The sequence below is a fragment of the Haliotis rufescens genome, unplaced genomic scaffold, assembly GCF_023055435.1.
Source record: "Haliotis rufescens isolate VD_foot unplaced genomic scaffold, xgHalRufe1.0.p SCAF_2, whole genome shotgun sequence".
NCBI lineage: Eukaryota > Metazoa > Mollusca > Gastropoda > Lepetellida > Haliotidae > Haliotis > Haliotis rufescens.
The window spans coordinates 16,557,045-16,583,384 of NW_025963890.1; the positions used below are offsets into that span (position 1 = coordinate 16,557,045).

At 38.5% G+C, this 26,340-nt stretch overlaps 1 protein-coding gene across 2 annotated transcripts in view; it reads left to right on the forward strand.

The window, feature by feature from the left end:
* The window catches only part of LOC124135675, a 32,722-nt gene extending 11,313 nt beyond the window's left edge, over positions 1-21,409 (forward strand). Inside the window, exons 1-3 of one of the 2 annotated variants that reach the window (XM_046501117.2) lie at positions 13,274-13,427; positions 19,260-19,975; positions 20,480-21,409. In XM_046501117.2, the coding sequence (XP_046357073.1) occupies positions 19,270-19,975; positions 20,480-21,030 (1,257 nt within the window). In that variant the 5' untranslated portion in view covers positions 13,274-13,427; positions 19,260-19,269 and the 3' untranslated portion in view covers positions 21,031-21,409. Of the gene's footprint in view, positions 1-13,273; positions 13,428-19,259; positions 19,976-20,479 lie in introns of those variants that run through there. The other variant, XM_048399699.1, reaches the window with a different exon arrangement.
* The last annotated feature ends 4,931 nt before the right edge of the window (positions 21,410-26,340 follow it).

Sequence of the window (26,340 nt, forward strand, 5' to 3'; positions counted from 1 at the left end):
TGGACAGAATCTTTATGTAATGGGTCAATATTTCTAATTTTAAGAGATTTTTGACTATATTATGACTCATATCACTATGACCAGAAGTTGGATAATGCCTTTAAAATCTATAATTAATGGAATCTTAAGATTTCTTCTTGGCTGCAGATAGTAAATAATATTTCACACTTGTTGACAGAATCTTTATGTAATGGGTCAATATTTCTGATTTTAAGAGATTTTTCACTATATTATGATTCATATCACCATGACCAGAAGTTCGATAATGCCTTTAAAATCTACAAGAAATGGAATCTTAAGATTTCTTGTCGGTTGATGATTGTAAATAATATTTCACACTTGTGGACAGAATCTTTATGTAATGGGTCAATATTTCTAATTTTAAGAGATTTTTGACTATATTATGACTCATATCACTATGACCAGAAGTTGGATAATGCCTTTAAAATCTACAATTAATGGAATCTTAAGATTTCTTGTCGGTTGATGATAGTAAATAATATTTCACACTTGTGGACATAATCTTAATGTAATGGGTCAATACTGCTATTTTCAAGAGATCTTTTACTATATTATCACTCATGTCCCTTTGAACAGAAATGGGATAGCCCTTTCACATGTACAATTACTGGAATACTTGTAGCTGTTGACAATACAACTTATTATGCACATATTGAGGGGGCATAGTCCAAGATTGGTATCGATTTTTTATTAATTATTGATTAGATATTTACCATTGTATTACCGTAATCAAACCATGCAGAAGCAGCATAACACCTTGAAGATCTATCAACTTTTGAATATTTATAATTAATTTTAGCTTTTGAAAGTGATTAGGACCACAAACTTAGCAAATAATGAGAGAGGTCATGGTTGGTACTTTTATAGCAATTGTGTGTGTGTCACACAAGGAGTGTCAGATTTCAGAAAGCCTTGTATTTACCGAGGGAGGGTGAGGGTAATACATGGATTCTTATATGAGTTTTGTAAAACAGAATATGTACTTTGTACAGTTCTTTTATCCACGTAATGCCAATCTCCAAGCACGGGTACTATCTTATTCCGTTTATTTTACCTTCCGCTGTCATTGTTGCGATTGGTTAGCGTATTGGTCTAATCGTTCACTCGTCACGTCGAAGGCACGGGTTCGATTCCCATCATGTGTTCAATGAGTAAACCCTATTTCTGGTGTCCCGTGCCATGATACTCCAGGAATGCTTCTAAAAGCAGTGTAAATACATATTCACCCACTTACTCACTCCTTCTGCAGACGTCTATCCACTAGGCCACTCAGGCAGATGATTTCGTGTAGAAGTGGTCCCCAGCAACACATGCTTAATTTTAATTGTCTTACTAGGTGACTTCACGGATCGGAGGTTCAACGTCCCCCGACGTGCTGGATGTTTGCTTATAATATCAATCACTATTTTCCTCTCTGCCCATGTGGACCAAAATTTTACTGCAAGTACAAATAACAGCAAAGATGAGCATGCAGGTAATATTCCCTTGATCGGATGGGGAGTCAGGCTTAGAATCGCATAATGAGAGGCGACTAAAGAACCTCGAGGAGTCAGGTTCGTTATTTGGTTGATTGCGAGTCATCGTACATGTCGGCGTGGGACGTTGTTCATACTTAAACCAATCGTTTATTTACATGTATTTATATCGGGATACATGACAGACAATCAACGAAGTCACTATACAAGCATGCCCACCCGGTCCATCGATTGTGGTGCCCGTGAAGATCCGGGGTAGAATACGTCTTCAGCAATCCATGCTTGCCCTAAAAGGCTACAATGCTTGTCGTAAGAGGCGACTAACGGGATCGGGTGGTCAGACTCGCTTTCTGGGTTGATGCTTGTCATCGTATCCAAATTGCATGGATCGATGCTCATGGTGTCTATCACTCGATTATTTACAGACCGCCGTCATATAGCTCGAATATTGCTGATTGCGGCGTTAAACAACAACCAACCAACCAACCATCGATTGTCGCCTCACACGACAAGCGAAGCGGTGGGTATATTTTAAGCAATGCCCAAAATAGACATACACAATGCACTGTCCATGGATCATCGTGATTTTAGGCTAAATATATCATTTCGACTTGCTTCAATATATCTTTCCTGTCATTTGGAGATCTTCCTAACAAGACAAACTGGAATTTCAAATTAAAGCTGTCTGGTTCCTAAAACACTATAAAGTAACTATATACTCCTTTCTGTTTGGTCTGGTTTACTGGTGCATGCATGCATGAGCAGTCATATCCGTCTTACCGCTGCTATCTGTTCATCTTAAAACAGCACACCAAACTTCTGAGCTTGCATTACCTGCATCATGTATATGTGATAGGGTTAAGTTAAGGAGATATTTGAGGTTACCACTAACTTGTATATGTGGGTAGATTGCCACTCTGAAACAATCGTCAACATCCAGCTTGGATACTTCTTAGCATGTTTTAAAGCTTACATTTGTCTGCATCTACAGCATTCTGAAGTATGTATAATATAATACATCCGATACAAACCCTCTATCGTTATCCATCGTTCTGAGTGATGTATAGTTTATATCCGATATACATACTCCCCCGCGTCTTTCATTTATAATGATGTATATAACATGTCTAATATACAACACCCCGCGTTTCATTCTGAGTAGTGTATATTTTATGTCCGATGTACCTGTGCACTTCCCCGTAGCTTTGTAAAAATAATTTTTAAAACACTTTCATCTTGCGTAATATTCGCCTCAATCTTGTGGCAAACCATAATACAATTAACCCATCGAACTAATTAAAAGAAGTATAACGAGCTTTTCTAAATGCAGAGGCAAGTAAAATAATTCTTTTGAAAAATTATATGAATATGTTTTCTCACATCTACTCATGTGTGAATTACAAGGATTCCCTTCAGCACAGTGACATTAAATAAATTAATGAGGATACATGTTTTGCATTTCTATTCACATCGTGGGATTGGAGGAGACCGCACGTTAAATTGGGCCACGAACAACAGAATACGGAAAATTGTTTACAGTTACAAACAAAACAAAAACTAAATGGATTGCAAATTGAGTCGAGGCTCTTTTATTCTACGGCCACAATCCGAAATATTTCAGAAATCTCTCAAGTTATCGCTTTTACTATTGTAATATGGACGATTCTATTACATATACTATTGTGACCACAGTGTGATGTAGAAACACATCGTTGATTTCAGTTACTGATCTAAATAATTGTGAAAAGAAATACCGTACAGACACAGTGACATTTGTGCATAAATGTGAATTGCCGCACAGAAAGGCGTGTGAATATTTGACAAGTACAAAATAATAATAATAACTGAAGATGTTTCCAATTCATAGTGAAGAATTTAATGTGGGCTATTTATTTGGAATGGAACATGGAAATATACAAAAGATCGTTTTCAGTATGGTTCCCAAAAATAATATAAACTAAATCATATTCCGCATATATATCGCCATGCGTTTTACAGCTAACTGAAAGCATTACCGCAGTAAATGGGGTTTTACGAAATTGTGGACTATTTATCCCAGTTCTGGTCGCTACAGACGTTCAAGCCAGTCAAGGTCACAGCGCAGAAGATAGGTGAAGGCAGGGTTTTGGAATGTCAACGGGTGGAACAATAACATAAACTCAGATAAGCATTCGTTCCGTGTTGCTTGTATAGAAGATGGTAAATATGACATTGTTGGACTTAGCGAAACTCATTTGAGAAGAGATGAAGTTATATGTGTCCCCGGATTACAAGTGGGTGGGACATAACAGGACTAGGGTTAACCTTAAGGCCAAGTCCTGATCAGGTGGGGTTGGTTTCTTGATAAAGGATTGTGTTTTAAATTAATATGTGCTTGATGTTTTAGATAGGAACACTGAGGATATTCTATTGATATCCCTTACACATAAAGAACTGAACTTTCAACATAGTTTATGTGTATGCATGTGGACAATGGAGGGGGGTACTTGAATGTGCGTTAGACCGTTGAAACCTCCCTAAAGATGTGGTAACAATGGTGACAAAAGATGGTATTGATACAAGCGGAGTGAAGGTGTTGACACAGGTGCTCGTCGTCTGCTAGCGGTTTCCCGTTCGTCGTCTGCTAGCGGTTCCCCCGTCTTCAACGGGTTAGATGCGAATAAGAAAAAAGTTCGTCTGCTTTTGGACAGTCGTCTGCTTGTTTTTTAGAGACAGTTGTACGCAACGAACATGTCTTAATTAGTCTACAGGGTGTGTGTTGAAAGTACAATCATACCACAATAGAGACGGGTTGTGTCAACACGATATACGCCGGGTAATGTAGGAAAATAAAAATGTACGTCTAGCTGGATCAAATTCATATTGTACGGTCTACACGTTGTACAACGTTAGACAACCTGTATAGAAAAAAAAAATAGACAAAATAGATAAGACTTCACAATCAGTAAGCTAGCAGTGTCGTTTAATTACATTTAGCGCGCAAGAACGAGGTAGTCACGTCACCCTGCATTGACTATAATGCTGAAGGCAGCCGGATTTCGAATCACCCCGCGCTGCGTACTATTGTGAACCATTTGTAAAGAATTATTCAGCCCTGTCCCGACTTGCATAGTTGATGTTTCAACGCTAGCGTTTCCATTTAACGCGATGACAAATAAACAGTACGGTTTGAGTTTTAACCGTGTAACATTATGTGCACAGTTTTACTTCAGAACGTGCTATTTTGAAAATAGATAGAAAACTGATAAGTACATGTTCCCGTGTGACGGCACGAAGCTAGGTTTGTTGGGAAAGTGATGGAAGCAATCTATAGGACATTTTCATGTTTACAATACTCACCCTTAATTCGAAGAGAGAACAGAGTTTATCATGGAAAATTTTTGACGAGGAAAATGTTTTATTGGAAATATATGTCGAAGTAGGTTTATTCATAGCTAATGTATAGCAGAGAGACTAAGCGACCGACCGCCCATAACAATGTCAACATACCCCGGCCTTACAATTAATGTCAACATACCAGCCTCGCCTGAAGCTTCCCATTCATAAATTGTGTGACCAGTGTCCCGTATTTATGATACGTTAGGGAACATGTGTTGTACATTTGTTATTTTAAAAGGGAGTTATTTCAGAGAGGATATATAACGGTATTCCCCCTCATTAAACCTTTCTTTCGTTGGTGTCTATTAAACGTATCCGGTATTTAATACATTTGAATGATGTAGGAAAGTATGTGCGTGTAGATGTTGTACCTATATCCGAATGATAGAAAATTGAGAACTTATCGTCTTTTCAAACAAGATTACTGTATGGAACCTTATACTCAAGTTAACATGCCCCAAAACTTCAGGAGTGCATTAAGTCAATTTCGCTGTGGTGTCGCCCCCATACGTATTGAAAGGGGCCGATATGAAGGACTGTCCATTCAACAACGGTTATGCCCCTTTTGTGACAACTGCGAAGATGAGATACATGTCCTTTTACATTGTGCAGCATATTCAGACCTGAGGTACAAGCTAGAGCAGAACGCGACGCTGCTATTACCGCAATACAACTCTGATATTGAAAAGATGTGTGTTTTACTGTCATTTACTAGCTTAGTTTTAATTTCGGCCAAAACCTTGTATTTAATCTTAACCCGGCGAGGAGGGCTGTTATTGTGTATTTCTATTTTATTTCAGGGAATGCTGTTTTAAATATATTATGTATAACCTGTTTTATATATGGTTTCTCGCAATTCTTTTAGATTGGCTTGTGTACTTTGATAATAGATGTATATTATTTTATGTATATATTGCTGTACATGAGGTGAGACCCTAATAAACTGTCTGTCTGTCTCTCTGTCTTCCACTGTCTAACTATGGGAGGAATCCATCCCATATCTGTCTGAACAAAAGTATTCAACCATCATGACGAGTAGCTTGGATGTGTTCGCCTGATGCAAGATCGACATCCCTTGTCAATGTGCTTTTTGAGTCTGAGGCGTGGGATAGCTACTTAAACTTTCCTTTTATTTGAGTGTGAGTATGGCTTATTTTTTTATTTGGGGCTAAATCTTCTAAACCCCAATCTGCCGATCTTATTTGTGTTGAGTTTGCCATTTGGGGGCTTTGGGGGCTTGCTCGGCAACAATGCAGTTTACTGAGCGCTACCATCCGCTCAATTACCGCGCTATAGCCTTTACGATCCAACACCCCTTTTCTGTCTGAAGGAAACACGCCTTTACGAACAAAACAAAAAGTATTACATAGGCCGGTTAAATTCTTCTCTTGTTTTTCCATCCAGAATCCATGATCGGCCTTCATTTCTACAACTTTTAATGAATCGGGAAGTTGAAGTTCAAGAACTTATCACATTCATGTATATAATTTACAACATACAACATGTAACATGTACATTGAAAACAGATTAAGCTTCGGGCATGGCCTAGTCCTAATTATTGGAAGGGATGAGGTCAGCGGTACAGTATTGCACTTAAACAGTGACGTGGATGCATGGAGGCGGTCGCCAGCGGTAGTGCGAACGATATATTTCACAGAGTGGGAAATCCGTCGTTTTTAATGAAAACACGAGGTCACATACCACGACATATACAGTTGTTATGGTGAGCTATGAATGACTATGCCTTAGACTTCCTACCGGCGAGGCTGTTGGGTTTGTTGGTTGTCTATATACAATTTAATGTGTATTCCTAGCAATTCACATTGAGATTTGTATGTCAAATATCAATTTCATATTGTAATGCAAGTAAATCATCCTATTTTGATCTACAAAAAAGATCTGTGGAACGGGACCGACCATTTGCCGTTGTTATAATTTTGGCTCTTTCTTTTGGTGAAAACACATTGTATGTTTTGACGTGCTAATTGAAAAATAACTTGTCGGTCCATGACTTTATTGTCAAGAGCAAAAGATTCGAAAAATAATGATGAAAACATTTCTATGGTATATTAATAATTTGAAACTGTAACAGTTCTTTCCCAAACACCACAAATTACGGTTGTGGATTTAATTTAACATTTTGTACTTTTAATTATTGTTTGTATTGACATGTTTATTTTACCAGCTATTGTATAGTGTATTCACGGAGCGGTATTTACATAAACATTCTTGCTTCTTTACAAATCAAGATCTCATTTATGTGAAATAGAAATATGCTTCATAAAAAGAAAACGAAGAAGGAGGCAGAAGGTTGTCAAGTCCAAATCAATACCACCAAGCTTGTAAGCTCCAGGCTACAGCAATTACATACATCTGACATCAGTGACTTGTCGGTGTCATTAGAACGATCAATCAACCAATCAATTTTTTACCTAATCTGCTGATCGCGTTGACTGGCTCGTTATCGTTTTCACTTGTGGCATTACGTATGTTAGTATGTCTTTTTCGGATTGATAATAAGTCTTTGTTCAGTATGTAGTGTAGGCCATCCTACATTAAAGTGTATACAAAAATGAGAGAGATATATACATGTAACAAGACAGTAAGTTGTTTATATAAACGAAGTCAAAGGCGCAAAGCTTTGTAGACATAAGTGGCTAAGTTTTGCAGAGTTTGTACTTTCACTGAAGACATAAGCATGTTAATCTATGTTGGGATGGATTTACATAGACTTTTTAAGGTATGTACTTATATCACATATTATTATATATACTCTTCAAAAAAAGAAACTTGACACTGACTTTCAAAATTTAATATAATGCGATTGTTTCAAAATAGGACACAGAAACCATAATTGAAACACTGTTTGAAGATCAATGTACACAATGTTCAAAACATTAATCGTGTCACCTAGACAGACACACGTACACGATACAGTTAATGTCACAGGGGTACAGAAAATGTCAGTATCGGTTGTGCCCACCACGTGCATCAATCACCGCTTGACACCGATGACCCATAGATGCAACTAAGTTTTCAATAACACGCTGTTAGATGTGCTGCCATTCATGCTGAAGTTCATCAAGAAGCGCCGGAAGTGTTCGGAGCGGTGGATTCCTTCTGCGAACGCGTCGATCCAACTCGTCCCACAGATGCTCAATCGGGGACAAATCTGGTGACGGGCTGGCCAAGGTAATGTCTGGATGTTGTTGTGCTGTAAGAAGTCCTGACAAACATGTGCAATATGCGGTCGAGCGTTGTCCTGCTGGAACTGTCCGCCATGTACGTTGACGTGAGGAAGAACGTAAGGCTGTAGGATCAAGTCTCTGTAAAACACACCTGTCAATGCACCTGCCATATGCACGAGAGGCGTCCTACCACCGTGATGAATTCCGGCCCATACCATGACACTCCCGCCGCCAAATTGGACAACCTGCTGCACACAGTTGGGGGCGTAACGTTCACCCCGACGTCTGTAGACACGTGCGCGCCCATCAGCACGTGTGAGTAGGAAACGGGACTCGTCAGTAAACAGTACATTTCTCCACCTTGCACGTGCCCATCTAACCCTCTGTTGGCACCAAAGCAGACGGTCCGCCAGATGACGTAGGTTCAATACGTCGAACAGGTTTTCGTGCAAAAGTCCAGCCTCCCTCAGTCTGTTGCGTACCGTTTGATCTGATATTCTGCGTACCCCAGGGTTCTGTGTGGTTGTAGATCTTGTGCTTGGGTTGTCACTCTTGGTCTTCCTGACCTTGGTCTGTCGTCAACTCTGTTGGTGTTGTTGTATCGGGTCCACAGTGCGGAGATTGTCTGTCTGGATACGCCAAAGTGCCTAGCCACTTCTTGCTGAGATGCTCCAGCTTGTAATCTCCCAATAGCGTTGTTCCGTTGAGCTGCACTCAGTCTTGGCATTCTGTCACCGCCTCTACTGCCGTTATAAGGACTGCATGAACAGCCGTTGATGTGGATTTTTATACCCATTCAGCAGGGGGGCCTGCATGCCTAAATGCAGGATCCTGTGCTGCACGTTTTTTATAGGCGGTTGCGTTTGGATGAAGCTGTAAAATTGATCCCCAAACTCTACGTTTATGTGCTTTGCATGTGTTTTCGCGAATTATAGACACATCATCTTTCTGTTTGACTTATTTGGTTCTCATTTAATGTAATTATTTTAGATATTTGGCAAAAAGTGGTTTTACATCTGTTTCAAGTTTCTTTTTTTGAAGAGTATATATTGCATCTTAGAATAAATGATATTCATCCTCGATATATTGACGTCTGCAAATTAAACACAGTCTTTAATATACCTGCCGGTCTCAATTCTCAGTTTTGTCTAGATTTACAGAAAAATAATGGTTTTTACCCAAAAAATGCTCCAGTGCAGTCCATAATCAATGTCGACAATAAATATAATATCATCAGCGAATAATAGGAGAAACCGTTGTACTATACCAGGATGTAATTGTATACCAGGTGCACATGAATCACCTTCTAAGGCTTATTCATTAATAAATAGTGAAAATAATAATGAGCTAATCACACATCCTTGCCTTAGGCCAAGTGGGCAGTTGAATACCCATGAGAGGCACTTATTGTCTCTAACACGACCTTTAACACAACTATAAATTGATTTGAGTGCATTCAACATTTTGGTGAGATGCCCTTAAGCTTTAAAAATTGAAATTGTCCGATGGACAAGATCAAATGGTTTCTAAAATCAACAAATATTGCAACAGTTTACCCCGCTTCCTAGACAGGTAGCTGAATAACAGACTGTTATATAAACATGTTATCTATTCTGCTATAACCTTTCCTAAAAGCAGCCTGAGACTCCACAATTTTCTCGGATGATTCAGCCCTAAATGATAACCTATTGTTAAGTATGAATGTATACAGTTCTTAAAAGATATTTGCCTCTGTAGTTGTTTGGATCTTCAGTGTTGCCCTTTTAAAACAATGTTACAACTATGCCGGGATTCCAAACATCTGGAAAATGAGAGGAATTGAATAATATGTTGAAGAAAAATTCAATATGTGGTACTAATACAACCATGGAATGTTAAAAACTGAGGAATTAAATTATATTCTACAAGTGCCCTCGAGGGTTTTTTAATCTATTAATAGAATCGTGAATTGCATTTGCGGTGATAGGTGAATCAAGGATACTGGCAGTCATTTCATCCGTGTTAAAGTCAACATCACCATCCACTTGAGGTACTATGTCATAATTAATGTTACAATCTTGAAATCAATCTTTAAGATGTGTAAACCGATCATCTTGTGGTATTTCTTCTTTCTGTACTGTCGGCGATATATTTTTCTTGAGTGTAGACCAGAATACTTTCGCATTATAAATATTCGATAATAAGTTATCACGAACAGATACGTTATACAGAGACCTTTTTGTCCTTAAGCTTATTAAGTCATTATATTTATTTCTGGGATCTTCATGTACGATCTCTATGTTTCAGAGTCTTTATATCTCATAAAAACTTATAACAGCCTTAATGTTACGGCTCTCAGATATCTACATCCAGAATCAAACCATGGCTGATCACTATTTGTTGTTGGCGTCCTTGTAGTTTTGTTCATAAAATTTGCTGCTTGATGAATAGCATCCGTGAAAAGTTGTATTGCTTTATCTACATCTGTGACGGCTAAACTCGCACATATGCCTAACATGTTCTTTATATCAGGCAAGAGAATTTCATCACGAAATGCACTACATCACTCCATATGAAATTAGATTTAACGTCGTTGTATTACTGTGCGTAGCACGTGTATAATCACCGCTGATACCCATGTCACGTGATTGAAAAGAACAGCTGATTGGCAGGTGGGGTGACTCTGACCTAGATTCGACGTTAAAACCCGTACACAGTGTAAATAAATCGCTCAATCCAATGATATAATCAATAACACTCGTTCCTAATGATGAGATCAAAGTAAAGTCACTAAGGATTGTGTCTGTACCACGACGTCCATTGAATATATTCAAATTAACATAATTATGCTTAACATAAGTAACCCCCTGTCATACCTGTTTGTACTTTTGGCACACGAAAACGATTGCATATTAAGATTATCACACATTTATTCACAGTTAGCATTATTTCAGAGATGTTATACTGTCATCGTCAACAAAATCTACATTGTAGATCTGTTCCAGTACGTACGTTAAAATATCCTCCCATTAGTACAGATACGTCCCCTAAAATGTCTAAAAGTGATTCTTGTAGCAGAGATATCCCACAGTGACATTCTCTATTATTATACCGAGTAAAGTATTCAGGGTTTACATATACAAATACAAGTAATGCATCTCTTTTTCTATCAAAAAGAGATTTCTTGAATAGAATAAATATACAATTCTCGCATATTTTAGTGAACTTAATATATTTTACAAATGTTTTCTTAGTTCGTATTGCGATGCCATCTAAGAGTCTGCTTGTTGTAAGAGGCGACTTACGGGATCGGGTGGTCAGGCTCGCTGACTAGGCTGATGCATGTCACCGTATCCAAAATTGCGTATATTGGTGCTCGTGATGTCAATCACTGGATTGTCTGGTCCAGACTCTATTACTTGCATACCGCCGTCATAAAGCTAGAATATTGCTGAACAAACAATAAGAAAGAGGTGGGCCATGGGTGATCCAAGGACATGGTCAACTACACTTCTATCTTTACATGTAGGTTTCCCAATAGATTGATCCCGGTATTTATGGTAATTACACATGTACAGTATTTTTCACATAAATATAATAGTTTTAATCATACATTCTTAACTTCCCCACCACACTTGCTACTCCGAACATGTGGTTTCATTCGATCAATCTAATAGATGTTCCAGGTCATTCCAAGTTCATTAATGGTTTCATCGATATAAAGTCAAGTTCCTCAATACTTATCGAAAATACAGTAGTCTTGCAATTTAACATTTCTTGCATTGCAATCCCCTATCAAACATATATACATGTTATCCGGCTCGCATAAAAAAGAAAGCCTTCAGTGGCATACAGACAACACAAATAATATAATTTTGTTCAGTATGACATAAATGCTTTTATATATCGCATAGGGGGCACGGGTGGCCTAGTCGTCTAAGGCGCTGCGATTCGCTGTGCAGTGTTGCGCCAGAAACCTATGATTGCGGGTTCGAATCCCGGTTCGCCCCAATTATGTTTCTAGGTTTGTAAGCACCATACCCGTGTTCGTGGGTTTCACCGAAGTTGTAAACGTCTGATACCTGCATCACTTCGGGCTTTCCTCCCAAATTAAGCTGACACGCCGTGATATAACACGAATACTTTTAAAAGCGGTGTTAAACCCAACTCACTCACTTATATATCACAAGCATCCGAATAATGTTCCCAACGGCGTCGCCAGACTCGGCGATGACATGTTGTCAGAATGGGTCCTCGATGTGGCTTATGACAGTGGAGGTGTCTGCTCGTCAATCGTCTACGCACTGTGTCCGCACTAATGTGTCGCTGGTGTGTCCCCATGGTCTGTCGAGCAGTTTCCGCAGCAGTAACAAAGCGATATTGAAGAATAAACTGATGCTGTCGCACAATCTGACGATCCTGACGTCGGGTGATGACCCTTGGTCATCCACTCCGTGGTCGGTCATCTGTAGTGTTGGTGCTCTGGTACAGTTGCTTGAGCCTGTATATGGTCCTTACGTGGACTTGAAATGGCTACTTGTCGGACGGTTTGTCCAGCTTGCAATCGTCCAAGGGCTTGGTGTCGCTGATTTCTTGTCAATCTTGGCATGTGGTAGCAATTCAATAACGAATGGATGTTATCAGATCTGGGTGGATTTTAATAGGGCAAGAAGGGAAGGAACGCGTGTGCATTTCAATTTGCACCGGGTGCATCGGGTTACCATGGCCGTTGCCGTGATGCGTTTGGGCGATCGGTTTTATTGTCACCTGCTGTGGGTTTTTATCATCAAATTTTATTTTTCCGGACAAGGTAATGTTAAATTTTAGAAATTTTGACAAAAATTAGCCAGATATTTAAATGACAACTTTTCATGCAATGTTACTTGGGGTGACGTTTCTTTTGCGGTTCAGTATATATTGTTTGCTTCAGCGCACTTTCCACAATCTTGGAGCAATGGCATAATTATACCTTTACGTAAGAAAGGTAAGAGACAAACACCTAATAAATATAGGGGAATTATGCTGTTGAGTGTTTTTAGCGTATATACATCTATATTAAACAAGCGATTGACATGCACATCGCTATATAAGTCCAATAACGCGACGTTAAACCCCATTTCACCTCAGGGGTTGCTAATAAATAAATATATTCGATATCCAGTTGAGTCAATTGTACAGATTGTATAGGCCCTATACAGGCTCGTCTGGTAACTGGTTTTACAGTGTAGACACTTGCGCGAGTGGTCGGGTGTCAGGTGTGTTCAGGGATGCGTAAAACAGACACAGCTCTAAAACGACATACTCTGCAGCTCAACAAACCACGTGAACGCGATTGTACGGGAAACCCAAAGCTCTTCTTCGTGGAAATACACCAATAATACACACGGTGAGTTACAGAGAATAGGTCTTCAGCAACCCCTGTTTGTCGTAAGATGCGACTAACGTGATCGGCCATTGCCCCGCATTAGCCATTGTCCCGCACCCCAGTGAATGAATATCCCCTTGCAAGTTTGTCACTGTCGCAACAGCTGGTACATGTACATAAAGCAGTCACTGGTGGGAGATTCTGCTGCCTAGGATACTTGTTTGTACTGAGCTTTGCGAGAATATTTCTCCTACCTTGGTAGGTATATATCGATCACAGTCTATAAATATATAGAGAATAATCAGTCTTGCGAGTTCATATTTCGTGCTTCAGTCTGGATATACTGATCCCAGTCTTTGGACATATCTTATTGAGTTTGGAATATCTACATTCCACTGTTCATTACATGCAAAGAGAGTGAATGAGGAACATACAAAGGGCTTTGGAAGTATGTTGATACTGTATTATAGTGCTTCTTAGTTAGTCATTGGAAATGTCTCAAGATTTCAGAAAAAGAGAAAATACAGATATGTCAGTTCCGTATGATTTGCAATGTTAATGTATCGGTGGAGGTAAATATAAAAGTAATCTGTCTATATCCATTTAACCAATATTTGATTGTCCATATTACCCACCTTTTTGTCTAATTCATATTTTATTTGGTGAAATAATATAGTTTGAACCAAACTTCCTGCTGTGCATGTCACCGCTCATCGTCAACTCAATTATGGTGTATCCGGTTATGGTTCGAAACGATTTTGTCCAGAGCAGGACAAAAGACCCACTGGCCCGAAGCCAACTGGTACAACCGATCTTGGTGAAACGCCCTCTTGATGACAGTTTGTATTATATTGAGTTTAGGTGATACTAGAATCCCATCAAATTATAGAGGTATTACAGTTCTCTGTGTGCCTACAATGCATATGCCAAAATTTAAAATACAAGGATAAGTACCAGGCTGTGACTATATACTGAACCAAATTAAAAACGTCACAATCCTTATAACATTTTGACCAGTTATCATTGGGCCCTTATTGTGTATTTAAACAGTAATGGCCACGTATTGTCTTGAGATAACACCCGTTTTTGTGCAGGTGAATCGATCAAAATCATTTTCACAGCACTATAGTGGCAAAAGTGTTTTTTCATGTAAAAGAGGCCTGTTATGGTATAACTTGCAACACTATTAGGATTACATGGAAATAGCTTGACAGCGATACAGTCTTTATATCAGTATGTAGATGCTGCGTTGTATTCTGTGAATACAGAGAAAACAGAATGCTATGATGTTACAGAAGGCGTCAAGCAAGGATGTTATTTTCGCCAACTTTGTTTTCCATGTACATAAATGACTTGGCTGATAACTTAAGTGATCTTCAATGTGGCATTGATCATGATATTGATTCAACAAATATCTCAGTCCTTCTTTACGCCGATGACATCGTTCTCAATTAAACCGAGTGAAGAGAATCTTAAAAACTACTTGACAGTCCCCATGAATGGTCCGATAAGTGGAAGTTAACAGTGAACACAGATAAAACCAAAGTAATGCATTGTAGTATCTATTCCTAGAAGAAATATCCAGTTTCAATGTGGCAAAATCGGTATTTATTACTGCATAGAATATAACTATATTGGTATGTGGTTGAATGAACACTGTCACTATAAAAAACAGTTAGAGAAATACCTGAAGCAGCTAGGACAGTGTTTCTAGTCATTATGAGCAAAGTTCAACAACCTCGGTGACTTAAGTCATGCAGTTTTACACGAAACTGTTTGGTAACTATGTACAACCTGTTCTCAATTACAGTGTTTGTGTATGGGCATCAATATGTACAAAGAAATAAGTTATATCCAGAACAAAGTATCAAGATTATGTTTTTTGGCGTACGCAGGAATACGTCTAACATCGCTGTGAGAAGCGAGATGTGCGGGAGATAAAGATAAAGTGTGAAGTTTTGAGAAGTTTTCTTTTCCCTACGTGCTATAGTCCATAAATGGTCATATAAAAGAAAATCTTCATCGGATTGCAGAGTGCATGAATTTGTGAAAAAGCCTAATATTCAAGGTAAATGGAATCTTTTAGAGTATTGTGTAAGCATGAACCGTGTCACGTTCCTTAATAAATGTCTCGAAGTATTGGATACTAAGGCCAAGGAACAGGGGTACTCTGAACTCTTCAACGACAAAGGCAGCCTGAACTGAAATATACTGAACCGCAAAAGAAACGTCACCATGGATAGATATATGAGAAACCTGATTTTTCCAAACACTGTAAACATACTTTGAGACATATTAAAAAGATGTAACTTGGCAAAACTGATCCTGCAACGTCGATACATGAAATGGATGAGGCGGTTGATGAAGGCCAAAGGCACTTGAGCCGACACTCTGAGGAACGCCTGACGCAGTTCAGCTGCAGTTGTCGGCCTTGGTCGGACGTCATTCAGCCGTCTTTGAATCTCGTCCCAAAGGTGCTCAATGGGATTTAAATCGGGACTGAGGGCAGGCCACTGCATGGTTTATGATGCCATTTTGCTGGAGGAAGTCTCAGAAGCTCTTGTTGCTCTTGCAGTGTGGGCACGGTCGTTATCATGCTGAAACTCGTGGTTTCGGCAACGTGTCAAATAAGGTATGGCGTGTGGTCTCAAGACTTGATCAATGTACCGAGCTGCTGTGACAACATTGCCTCTCCCTGGACCGATGGTCTGGAAGACCACAGGGCCAACCCTCTGTGCAAGACAATTCCGCCCCACACCATGATGCTCGGACCACCCCACAAGTCTCTCTCAACAACACAAGCATCCGAATAACGTTCCCCACGGGACGCCAGACTCTCTCTCTCTCTCTCTCTCTCTCTCTCTCTCTCTCTCTCTCTCTCTCTCTCTCTCTCTCTCTCTCTCTCTCTCTCTCTCTCTCTCTCTCTCTCTCTCTCTCTCTCTCTCTCTCTCTCTCTCTCTCTGCTGGTGCTGTTTTGCCCACTGAAGACGGACCCGGCGATGACGTGGTGTCAGAATGGGTCCTCGATGTGGCTTATGACAGTGGAGGTGTCTGCTCGTCAATCGTCTACGCACTGTGTCCGCACTAATGTGTCGCTGGTATGTCCCCATGGTCTGTCGAGCAGTTTCCGCAGCAGTAACAAAGCGATCTTGAAGATGCTGTCGGGTGGTAACCCTTGGTCTTCCACTCCGTGGTCGGTCATCTGTAGTGTTGGTGGTCTGGTACTGTTGTTGGAGACAGTATATGGTCCTTACGTGGATTTGAAATGCATTGGCTACTTGCCGGGCGGTTTGTCCAAGTTGCAACCATCCAAGGGCTTGGTGATTTCTTGTCAATCTTGGCATGTGGTAGCAATTCAATAACGAATGAATGTTATCCGACCCGGGTGGATTTTTATAGGGCAAGAAATGGGGGAACGCATGTGCATTTCAATTTGCACGGAACTCACGTGCATCGGATTACCAAGGCCGTTGCCGTGATGCGTTTGGGCGATCGGTTTTATTGTCATCTGCTTTGGGGTTTTTATCATCAAATTTCATTTTTCCGGACAAGGTAATGTTAAATTTTAGAAATTTTGACAAAAAATTGGCTAGATATTTAAATGACAACTTTTCATGCAATGTTACTTGGGGTGACGTCAGTACACATTCAGATGTTATGGGACTTATAAACAGGATATTCAAACGTCTCAATATGTAAAAATATCTCTCCCCAGATTCATATATTTTATATCGTGATTATATTGATGACAGATTGCATTATATTGATTTTACAACTATTTTATAATAGTCCTGATTATATTTCATGCCATAGCAATATGTGGCTTTGTCCCATTTGAAATATCCGGAAATACGTTCTGCCTTCTGGCAATGTAACCATACTACGTGATACGAAAGCGTTATGCCGGCAATGAACATGGATTTTTTAAACTTGAATAGTTTAGATAAACTGATTTTTATTATGAATGATGATTCATTGCAATATTTATACTATTTTGAGAAGACAAACCTTCCTTTATATAGTTGAAATTATATACTGATTTAACTGTAGAAGCGAGAACATGTGACACATACTAATAGATAAGAAAGATTTTGCGTAAACGTTTAAAGAATGTTTTGAGACTCTTTTACATACAAAAATATTTATTCGCAGAAACAGAAAATTAACACTTTGATATAAAGTGCAAGTATCTTGAAATATAGTAATAGACTTTTCTTACACCATTTTTTAGCCGGTATGATGTACAATGCGATGGCCGAGACAAACAGTGTGAAAATGTAATCTTTGCGCCGTTGCGACCCGTGAAGATCCGGGGTAGAATAAGTCTTCAGCAACCCATGCAGCGACTTACGGGATCGGGTGGTCAGGCTCGCTGACTTGGTTGATGCATGTCATCGTATCGATCCAAGTTGCGTGGATCGATGCTCATGATGTCAATCACTGTATTGTCTGGTCCAGACTCAATTATTTACAGACCGTGGTCATATAGCTGGAATATTGCTGAGTGCGGCGTTAAACAACAAATAAACAAATAAACAATTATTAAAACTACGTACGTCTGTGTTTGTAAGAAAGAATCTTAATCGCGCTTAATTGGCGTGGCCGGCTAAGCCTGCAAAAATAATTCAATTTTAGGGGCGCGGATGCGAACGGAGGGGTGGGCATGTGCGATGAAAGAGTGTAATTTTGGAGGAAATTAACTCCAACATGACCATTTATGGAGCCTTTATATCCGCCACCACTGTATTTTTTGTTGCGGCCTTTGAAATTGATAGACAGGACTAAAAGTGCAAATAAACCTCATTTACGCGCCGCTTTCGATGTTTTGAATACAATATTTGAATTAACGATGTTACGATCAAATTCTGCGAAGTTAAATATACCCATGAGGTGCACACATTAACATGTATAGCTTAATCTTAAAGTGCATTGTTTAAAGATATCTTTTTATTACAACTATGAACCTGAATATTTATAACAATATATAATCTTTCTTTTGTTTGTGGCTGACAATTTCGTTTTTAATCAACGGAAGTATTATTATGTTGTTCAAGTATTAATTTTTTACTGGTACAATTTCCTCTTTTTCTCGATATTTTTCATGGTAAACATGTGGATGACATTTCCAAATTTGACACATCAGTGATCAAAATAATGTCCGGAGTAATTCCCTATTTGTACCATATTCCCCATGTTTGTTTAGGTGTACAATTGACTTGCATTTGCATGTGTCTGTGACGGGTGCCATCGGTGGAGCAGGATACGGTCTCCTTTTCGCAAACACCTGGTATCACCACTCATTAACAGTGATTCATAAACGCATGCTTATGATATAGTCGGAATCTTACAAAGGACAGACGTAGAGATTTCTTTTATTTTATTGACACCTGTATATTGTATTTTATCATTGAAGAAAGTCAGTAAACCATGCGCTATTTGCAAAGGACAACTCCTGTAGAAGCTATCTGAATCTTCTATGCATCAATTATAACAAACAGTTAATAATCATATTTATTTTTAATCAATTCATTTTAATTATCGCTGCAATTATATGAAATCAATATGAAATTGTGAATGTCAGAGGGTGTCATTGTGATTTGTCAGGGTAGAATACCCCATTTGTTTTCTCCACAAAATTCACCAAGTATGTCCTATATATGTATAGTTTAGAATTTCACAGCGCATGATCCTTTATATTATTTTTAAGTAAGTCAGTGAGCAATCAATCGGCTTTGTCAATTATGGCAAGGGCGTTTGTCACTCTGATCAAACTATCTGGCCATGGTATAATATTTGTTCAATTTGAATTTCAGTGTCAATACGATAAATATTAAAAGTTTGGTTTGGTTTCAGATTTGGTGCCATGGCTTCAAACAAAAAGATATTCAAGTTGATGTTATTGATAACAACGTTTGTAGTCCTCTTTACGCACATGATCTACTTTCGCGTTAAGCTCAGCGATGTAGCAGACAACATCGTCGACTTTTTTGAAGTGTATCCACCTTCATCAATCAATTTATCTTACTGTCCTTCGTCTGGAAATATCAAAACATTTAATGAACAATCGTACATCCTATCGCATTTACTGATAGGGCACTGGAAAACACGTTCTTTGACAAAAAAGGAAGATGAAGACATATTGAACTTTCTGTCTGACGTAAATGTCCGTTACACCTTATCAAAGAATTATCAAAGGATTGATGGTCTCTGTGGAAATGTTACCCACACAGGATCTAAAACTGCTGAGTGGATAAGAGCCTTGTGTGATCCTAAAGGAACAACCCCGTGCTGCTTCAACAATAAATGTGCTGTGAAGTCTGTGGAGGAATGTGTGTGTCCTGATTGCTATGACATGCGGAACCAGAAACATGCTGAATATTCCACCTGGATCCCTTTAGACCCAAGATATGGCTACAAGGAACACAGCCCCCATGAAGCTTGCAGCATCCTCAGTGGCAGCACCATTTTGTTTGTTGGCGATTCTCTAGTTCGTCATGTATATACAGCTATGGTACTGCTTGTTACAGGGAATATGAAAGATGGTGCTATGAATGATAATGTTCCACAGGGTAAGTGAGAACGTGCCACATGTTTAGCTTTGAAGATTTTATAAATATAGTTTGTTGGGGATGTTTTAGTTAGTCATGTATATACAACTATTGTGTTGCTTCTTAAATGGAATATGAAAGTTTAAGTTCTAAATGAAAATGTACCACATGGTTGAGTAGTGTCATGGTTTGATAATATAAACATGTTTCCTGTATAAAGAGTACTCTTTTTTACTTAAATGCTTGGAAGGAAAACGGCAAATTTAAAATGATACCATAAAACAGGTGGTTTGATTGAGATTTACATCAACCATTTCATAATCGTTTTCATTAAGACAGTAGATAATGATTAGAACATTTCCAATAACAACGTGTGTATCCTGATTTGCATGTATTCAGAAGCGCATATTTGAGTAGAAACATCTCACATAGATGTACAATGCTTTCATTGATTTTTTTTTATAAATGTAAATTTATCTTTACATGTTTAACTATGTTTACAACAAGTTCTATGTTGTCTTTCAGATGTTAGAAACGAGTGTAGTGGAATGTATATGTTCACAGAAAAGGTGTGTCGACTGCATCTGAAGTTCAGACTTGATGCTTGCAATGGAAGAGTCAACCTCGAAATGAAGTATTTATTTTCTGCGAGTTTTGGAAAAAAAATGAAACGAATTATTGCAAAATTAAATAGCAAGTCATTACTTTTCACAGGTATAGGCATTCACAATAATTTTAATCATACTGATGTTCAAAGACTGTTTCTGTTACCAACGCTATACTACAAAGACATCAATAAGAGACCTTGGCCCAAAATGCTGTGGGCAGCGAGTCATGCTCCAGGTATTATGAAGTCCCCGAAAGTGTTGGCCCAGGATTATGACAGTGTCAAACGCTACAATGATAATATGGAACCTTTCCTAAGACGGTGGAAAGTTCCTGTTTTTAATACCTTCAACATGACCGATGGAATGACGAGTTTTGATGGCCAACATTATGGACTTGGGATGAATGTGGCGAAAGCAAATGTAATACTGAGTTACCTAAATGAATTGAAAAATATAGGATTGTGGTGAAACATGTTGTAGGCCCTTATTCATGCTAATTTGATTTGAGTTTATACAGAAAGGAAAAACATACCATTAATACCTGTAATTATTTAACTTTTGCTGTGTTTTGTCTGAAATCATATACATGAACACGAATGTATCATTATTGCTTCTACTCGCTATACATATAGTATTAAATACGGAATGTTTTCCTGTTTGAAATATATGTGGACCTTACATATACATGACAAATTACATTTGCATAATTATGTTAAATTGGCTTATCCCCAAGTGTGAGAAACGTGCATCATGTTGTGATTGACTTGCACAGCATCACTCTGAGTGTGAGTGAGTGAGGTAATGCTTTACGTCACATCGGCAATATTTCAGCCATATCGTGACGAGAAATTAGACATGAAATATACATTTATTTAAACTTTATAAAAATCTGTCATCGAAGGACAGTAGGAGAACTAGAATATCACAGATAGGATTTTAAAACTAGTTGCGGAACATTTAAAAGAATTTAGTATTAAGGAAAAAAACAATATAAAAATGGGCTAGAGATCGTCAGTAACTAAAGGGAGATCACCACACCAGGGACCATGGGGACTTACAGTACCTTTGCTTCCTGCATGGACCCCGGCAGGATTTACACCATCCCTTCAGTCGCTGGCGATTATATGCAAGTTTAGCCATTGAATAAAACTAACAAATATACTACGATTTAAAAGTCTGGTATGCAGAAAAATACTACGAATGGTTTGGGACTTACATACCCTCTTAGGGGGACAATAATGTTACGCTACTTCAACCCCCCTCGAGGGTACAGCCACTCACAATCTAAGTTATTTATTAGCACTACCAATTTATAAAATAATACATTAAGCACATCAAAATTTATGGACAAGTTCTATTTCTTTTAAAAAACTTAATATTAAATGAGAATTAACATCATTAAAAAGGTCCTTAACTGTTTTGACACTGAAATATTTATCCCTTGTGATGGAAAAATCAATACAGTCAAGCAGGACATGCTTGACCGTGATTCTTTCATCACAAGGGATACAAAACGGAGGATCCTCACCTTTTAATAAATATTCATTTGTGTATCTGCTGTGGCCAATACGACATCGTCGCATAATGACCTCTTCAAATCTGGACTGGTAGGTATATCCGATATTTGGTTTAATTTCATGTAATTTATTGATACCTACTTGGGCGTCCCACTTCTGTTGCATAAGATCTCGGATGTAAGATCGAATCATGGGTTTAAAATCAATGTAGGGATCAGAAGTGGTGTCACAGATTTGTTGAGCGCTGCTTTAGCAGCAGCATCGGCCAATGTGTTACCAATGATACCAACATGGCTTGGTAACCAACAAAAGACGATGTCATATTGGCCAGTAGCAAGATCAGTAAATAACTCAAGAATTTGGATTAAAAGTGGATGTTTTGAAGACATATTTTTAATTGCCTGAAGGCATGAAAGAGAATCTGAAAACAGTATGAATTGTTTATGTTTAGATTGATTACTGATATATTTAAGTGCTGTCAAAATGGCGTTTGCTTCTGCAGTGAATATTGAACTGTTATTAGGTAAACGTGAAGAGATTGTTCTGGATCCAATGACAGTGGCACTAGCAACTGCGCCACCATCCTTGGATCCATCTGTAAATATAGATTTATAACTGTCATAATTGTTTCTTAGTTGATGGTATTCTTGTTGGTATATTAATTGGTTAGTATCTGCTTTCTTAAGTTTGGTTAATGTCAGGTCTACCTCTGGCTTTACCATTTGCCAAGGAGGAGATGAGAAAAGTTGAGTAGGAGCTATATCTTGGAGTTTAATATTTTAAGCTGATATTGCAGATTTTATTCTAATTCCGAGTGGTGGATTGAGTGCTGATTTCTTATTGTAAAGATCTTCGTAGAGAGGATGGAATATACATTCAAAAGCTGGATTTGACGGATTAGAATATATTTTAGTGATGTATTGTAGAGATAATTTTAGTCGGCGTTGTTTAAGAGAAGGCTCATCTGCTTCTATGTAGAGACTGTGAATTGGAGACGTTCTGAAGGCTCCAAGGCAAAGCCTCAGACCCTGATGATGTATCGTATCTAGTTTTTTTAAATTACTTTTGCAGGCTCCACCATAGACGATGGAGCCATAATCAAGTTTGATCCCCTCCCCACTTTGAATTAGAAACAACTTTCAAGAGATCGAGTGCCTTCAGGCATTTAGCTTTTAGGTATTTTATATGTGGAAGGAAAGTTAAGTGGTGATCAAAAATAAGTCCCAAGAACTTGGCCTCCTTAACGACTTTGATAGGAGTGCCATTCAGAAATAGTTCAGGGTCCTTATGTGGCTTATATTTTCTGCAGGAATGTATACAATTAGTTTTTGATTTAGAAAATTTAAACCCGTTTTCTAAACACCACTTGTGAATTTTATTAAGACATAATTGTAATTGCCTTTCTATTGTGCGCATATTTTTACCACGACAAGATAGATTAAAATCATCCACAAAAAGTGATCCATCAACTGAATCATTTAAAACTTTGGACAAACTGTTAATTTTTATACTGAATAAAGTGACAGACAAAATACTGCCTTGTGGGACACCCTGATCCTGATTATAATGATCAGACAGGGTTGTACCCACTCGGACTTGAAATTGCCTGTCTGTTAAAAACTGTGATATGAAATGAGGCAAACGGCCTCTTAATCCAAAATCATGAAGATCTTTTAAAATACCATGTTTCCATGTTGTATCGTATGCTTTTTCTAAATCGAAAAAGATCGATACAGCATGTTGTCTATTTACAATGGAATTTTTAATAAACGATTCTAAACGCACTAAATGATCGATAGTACTTCTGTTTTTCCGGAAACCACATTGTATATTGGTAAGAAGATTATTTGTTTCCAAGTACCACACTAATCGATTATTTACCATGCGTTCCATCGTTTTACAAACACAGCTAGTTAGAGAGATAGGTCGGTAATTTGAAGGATCATTATGATCCCGCCCAGGTTTTGGTATTGGTATAACAATGGCATTATGCCATGAAGGTGGAAACGTCCCTGATGTCCAAATGTCATCGAAAATAGTCAACAAAGTTTCAAGGCATGATTCGGGCAAGTGTTTCAGTAGCTGATAATGAATATTATCAGCGCCTGCTGCTGTATCATGAGCTTGCCCTAAGGCAGTATATAGCTCATGTAGTGAAAATACCTCATTGTAATCTTCACCATTATCAGATGTAAAATTTACTTTTTTCTTTTCCTGTTGGAGCTGATATTTTTGAAATTCGGGAACGTAATTAGATGAAGACGAATGTTGAGATAATGTTTTCCCAAGTCTATTGGCAATAGCAGTTTTATCAGTTAGTAAAGTATCGCCATCCTTCAGATGGTTAACTGTAGAATTTGATCCCTTGCCTTTGATCTTTTTAATCATGTTCCATGCATACCTTGGACATAGGGGTACGAGTGTTTATTTTGGAGACATAGTTTCTCCATGATAGATGTTTATTTTGCTTAAATAGACGTCTTGCCTTAGCATTTGAAATTTTGACAGTGTTTAAATTATGGACAGTGGGATGTTTACGGAAGTATTTCTCCGCCTTCTTACGACATTTCCTAGCTTGTTTGCAAGTGTCATCAAACCATGGTTTACGAACACGTGGGTTGACGGAGGACCTAGGAATTGATTCATCAGCAATTTTATTCAGTTGATCTGAGAACAACTGAATCGGGTCAGTAACATTCTGAAAAGACGTAGGTTGTAATTTATCTTTGCATAAAGACTGAAATAAAGGCCAATCAGCCTTCAAAAAATTCCATCGAGGTGAAGGTGGATCATCAGCGGGATTAATGGGTTTAAGTACAGTGGGGAAATGGTCACTTCCACACAGGTCATCGTGGACTGACCAGGAGAATTCGTGTAACAAAACTGAATCTGTCAGAGACAGATCGAGAGATGAATACGTGCCAGTAGCAGGGTGTAAATACGTATCGGAGTCATCATTAAAGATGCAGAGATCATTATCGGAAACAAAACCCTCGATCACTTTTCCCTTTTGATTAATGATTGCACTTCCCCATAAAGGATTATGCCCATTTAGATCACCCATGATAACACAGGGTTTTGGGAGCTGGTCGTATAATTTTTGGAGATCATTACGCTGAAGATTTGAAGAAGGTGGAATGTATAAGGAGCAAAGTGTCAAGGCAATATGCAGTGTAAGTCTAACTGCAACTGCTTGCAGATTTGTGTCAAGCGGAACAGGACTGTGAACAACGCCCCGCCGCACCAAAATAGTAGCTCCTCCAGTAGCTTTATCAGCCGGAGGAGAAAAAGAATGATAGGAACTATACTGCCTTAATTCAAATTTATCTGTATGTTTTAGGTATGTCTCTTGTAAACAAATTGCTGATGGACTTAAATCTGTTGTTAATAATTGCAATTCGTGAAAATTGTGCCTAAGTCCTCTGCAATTCCATTGAAATATATTTGAATGGTTCATGGCGGTTCTATAGGAGATCGCTCACGTGAACGTGAAGAAGAGTCACCACTCATGGAAGATGGAGTAACATCCATCTCGAGAGGATCAAAGTAATTGTGAACATCTACAGATGTTTCAGTGAGAGTAGGGATCTTAGTAGAAATTTTCTTCTTTTGTTTCTTCTTTTGTTTTTTGGGCATTTCAGGCGATAGTTTGTTAGGTGCTGGTAATTCAGAAGTTGGTTTAGGTGGGGCCATAGTCTGAGTCACAACCTGAGATTCTGAAGAGGTGTCACATGATTGACAATCTGAATCATTGGTCTGACTCTCTGATGTTGTAACCATAGGCACAGGGTGGTCAGAGTGTGTCCATGTCAAGTCAGTTTGACATTCTATAGATCTTATGGTAGAAGGTCGAGAAACAGCAGCAGCATAGGTGTGCGCTGATGGAGGTGACTGGCTGGCAACGACCTTTTTGCCTCCTGAAAAGAAATGTTGTTTTTACATTTGACAGTTAAGATTTCCTTTTCATGATTCCAAAGAGGACAGGATTTCGAAGACGCAACATGTTTACCCATACAATTAGCACATTTGGGGTCAGCTGTACAATCTGAGGCGTCATGATTTGCACCACAACGGTGACAAACAATCGGCCGATCGCATGATTTGGAGCCATGCCCAAACTTCTGACACTGGTAACATCGGAGTGGATTGGGGACATACACCTCCACTCCGATGTTAAAATAGCCTGCCTTAATTGATTGTGGTATAGTCGACAGTGCAAATGTGAACAAATAAGTATTTGTTTTGATAATGTTTTCTCCGT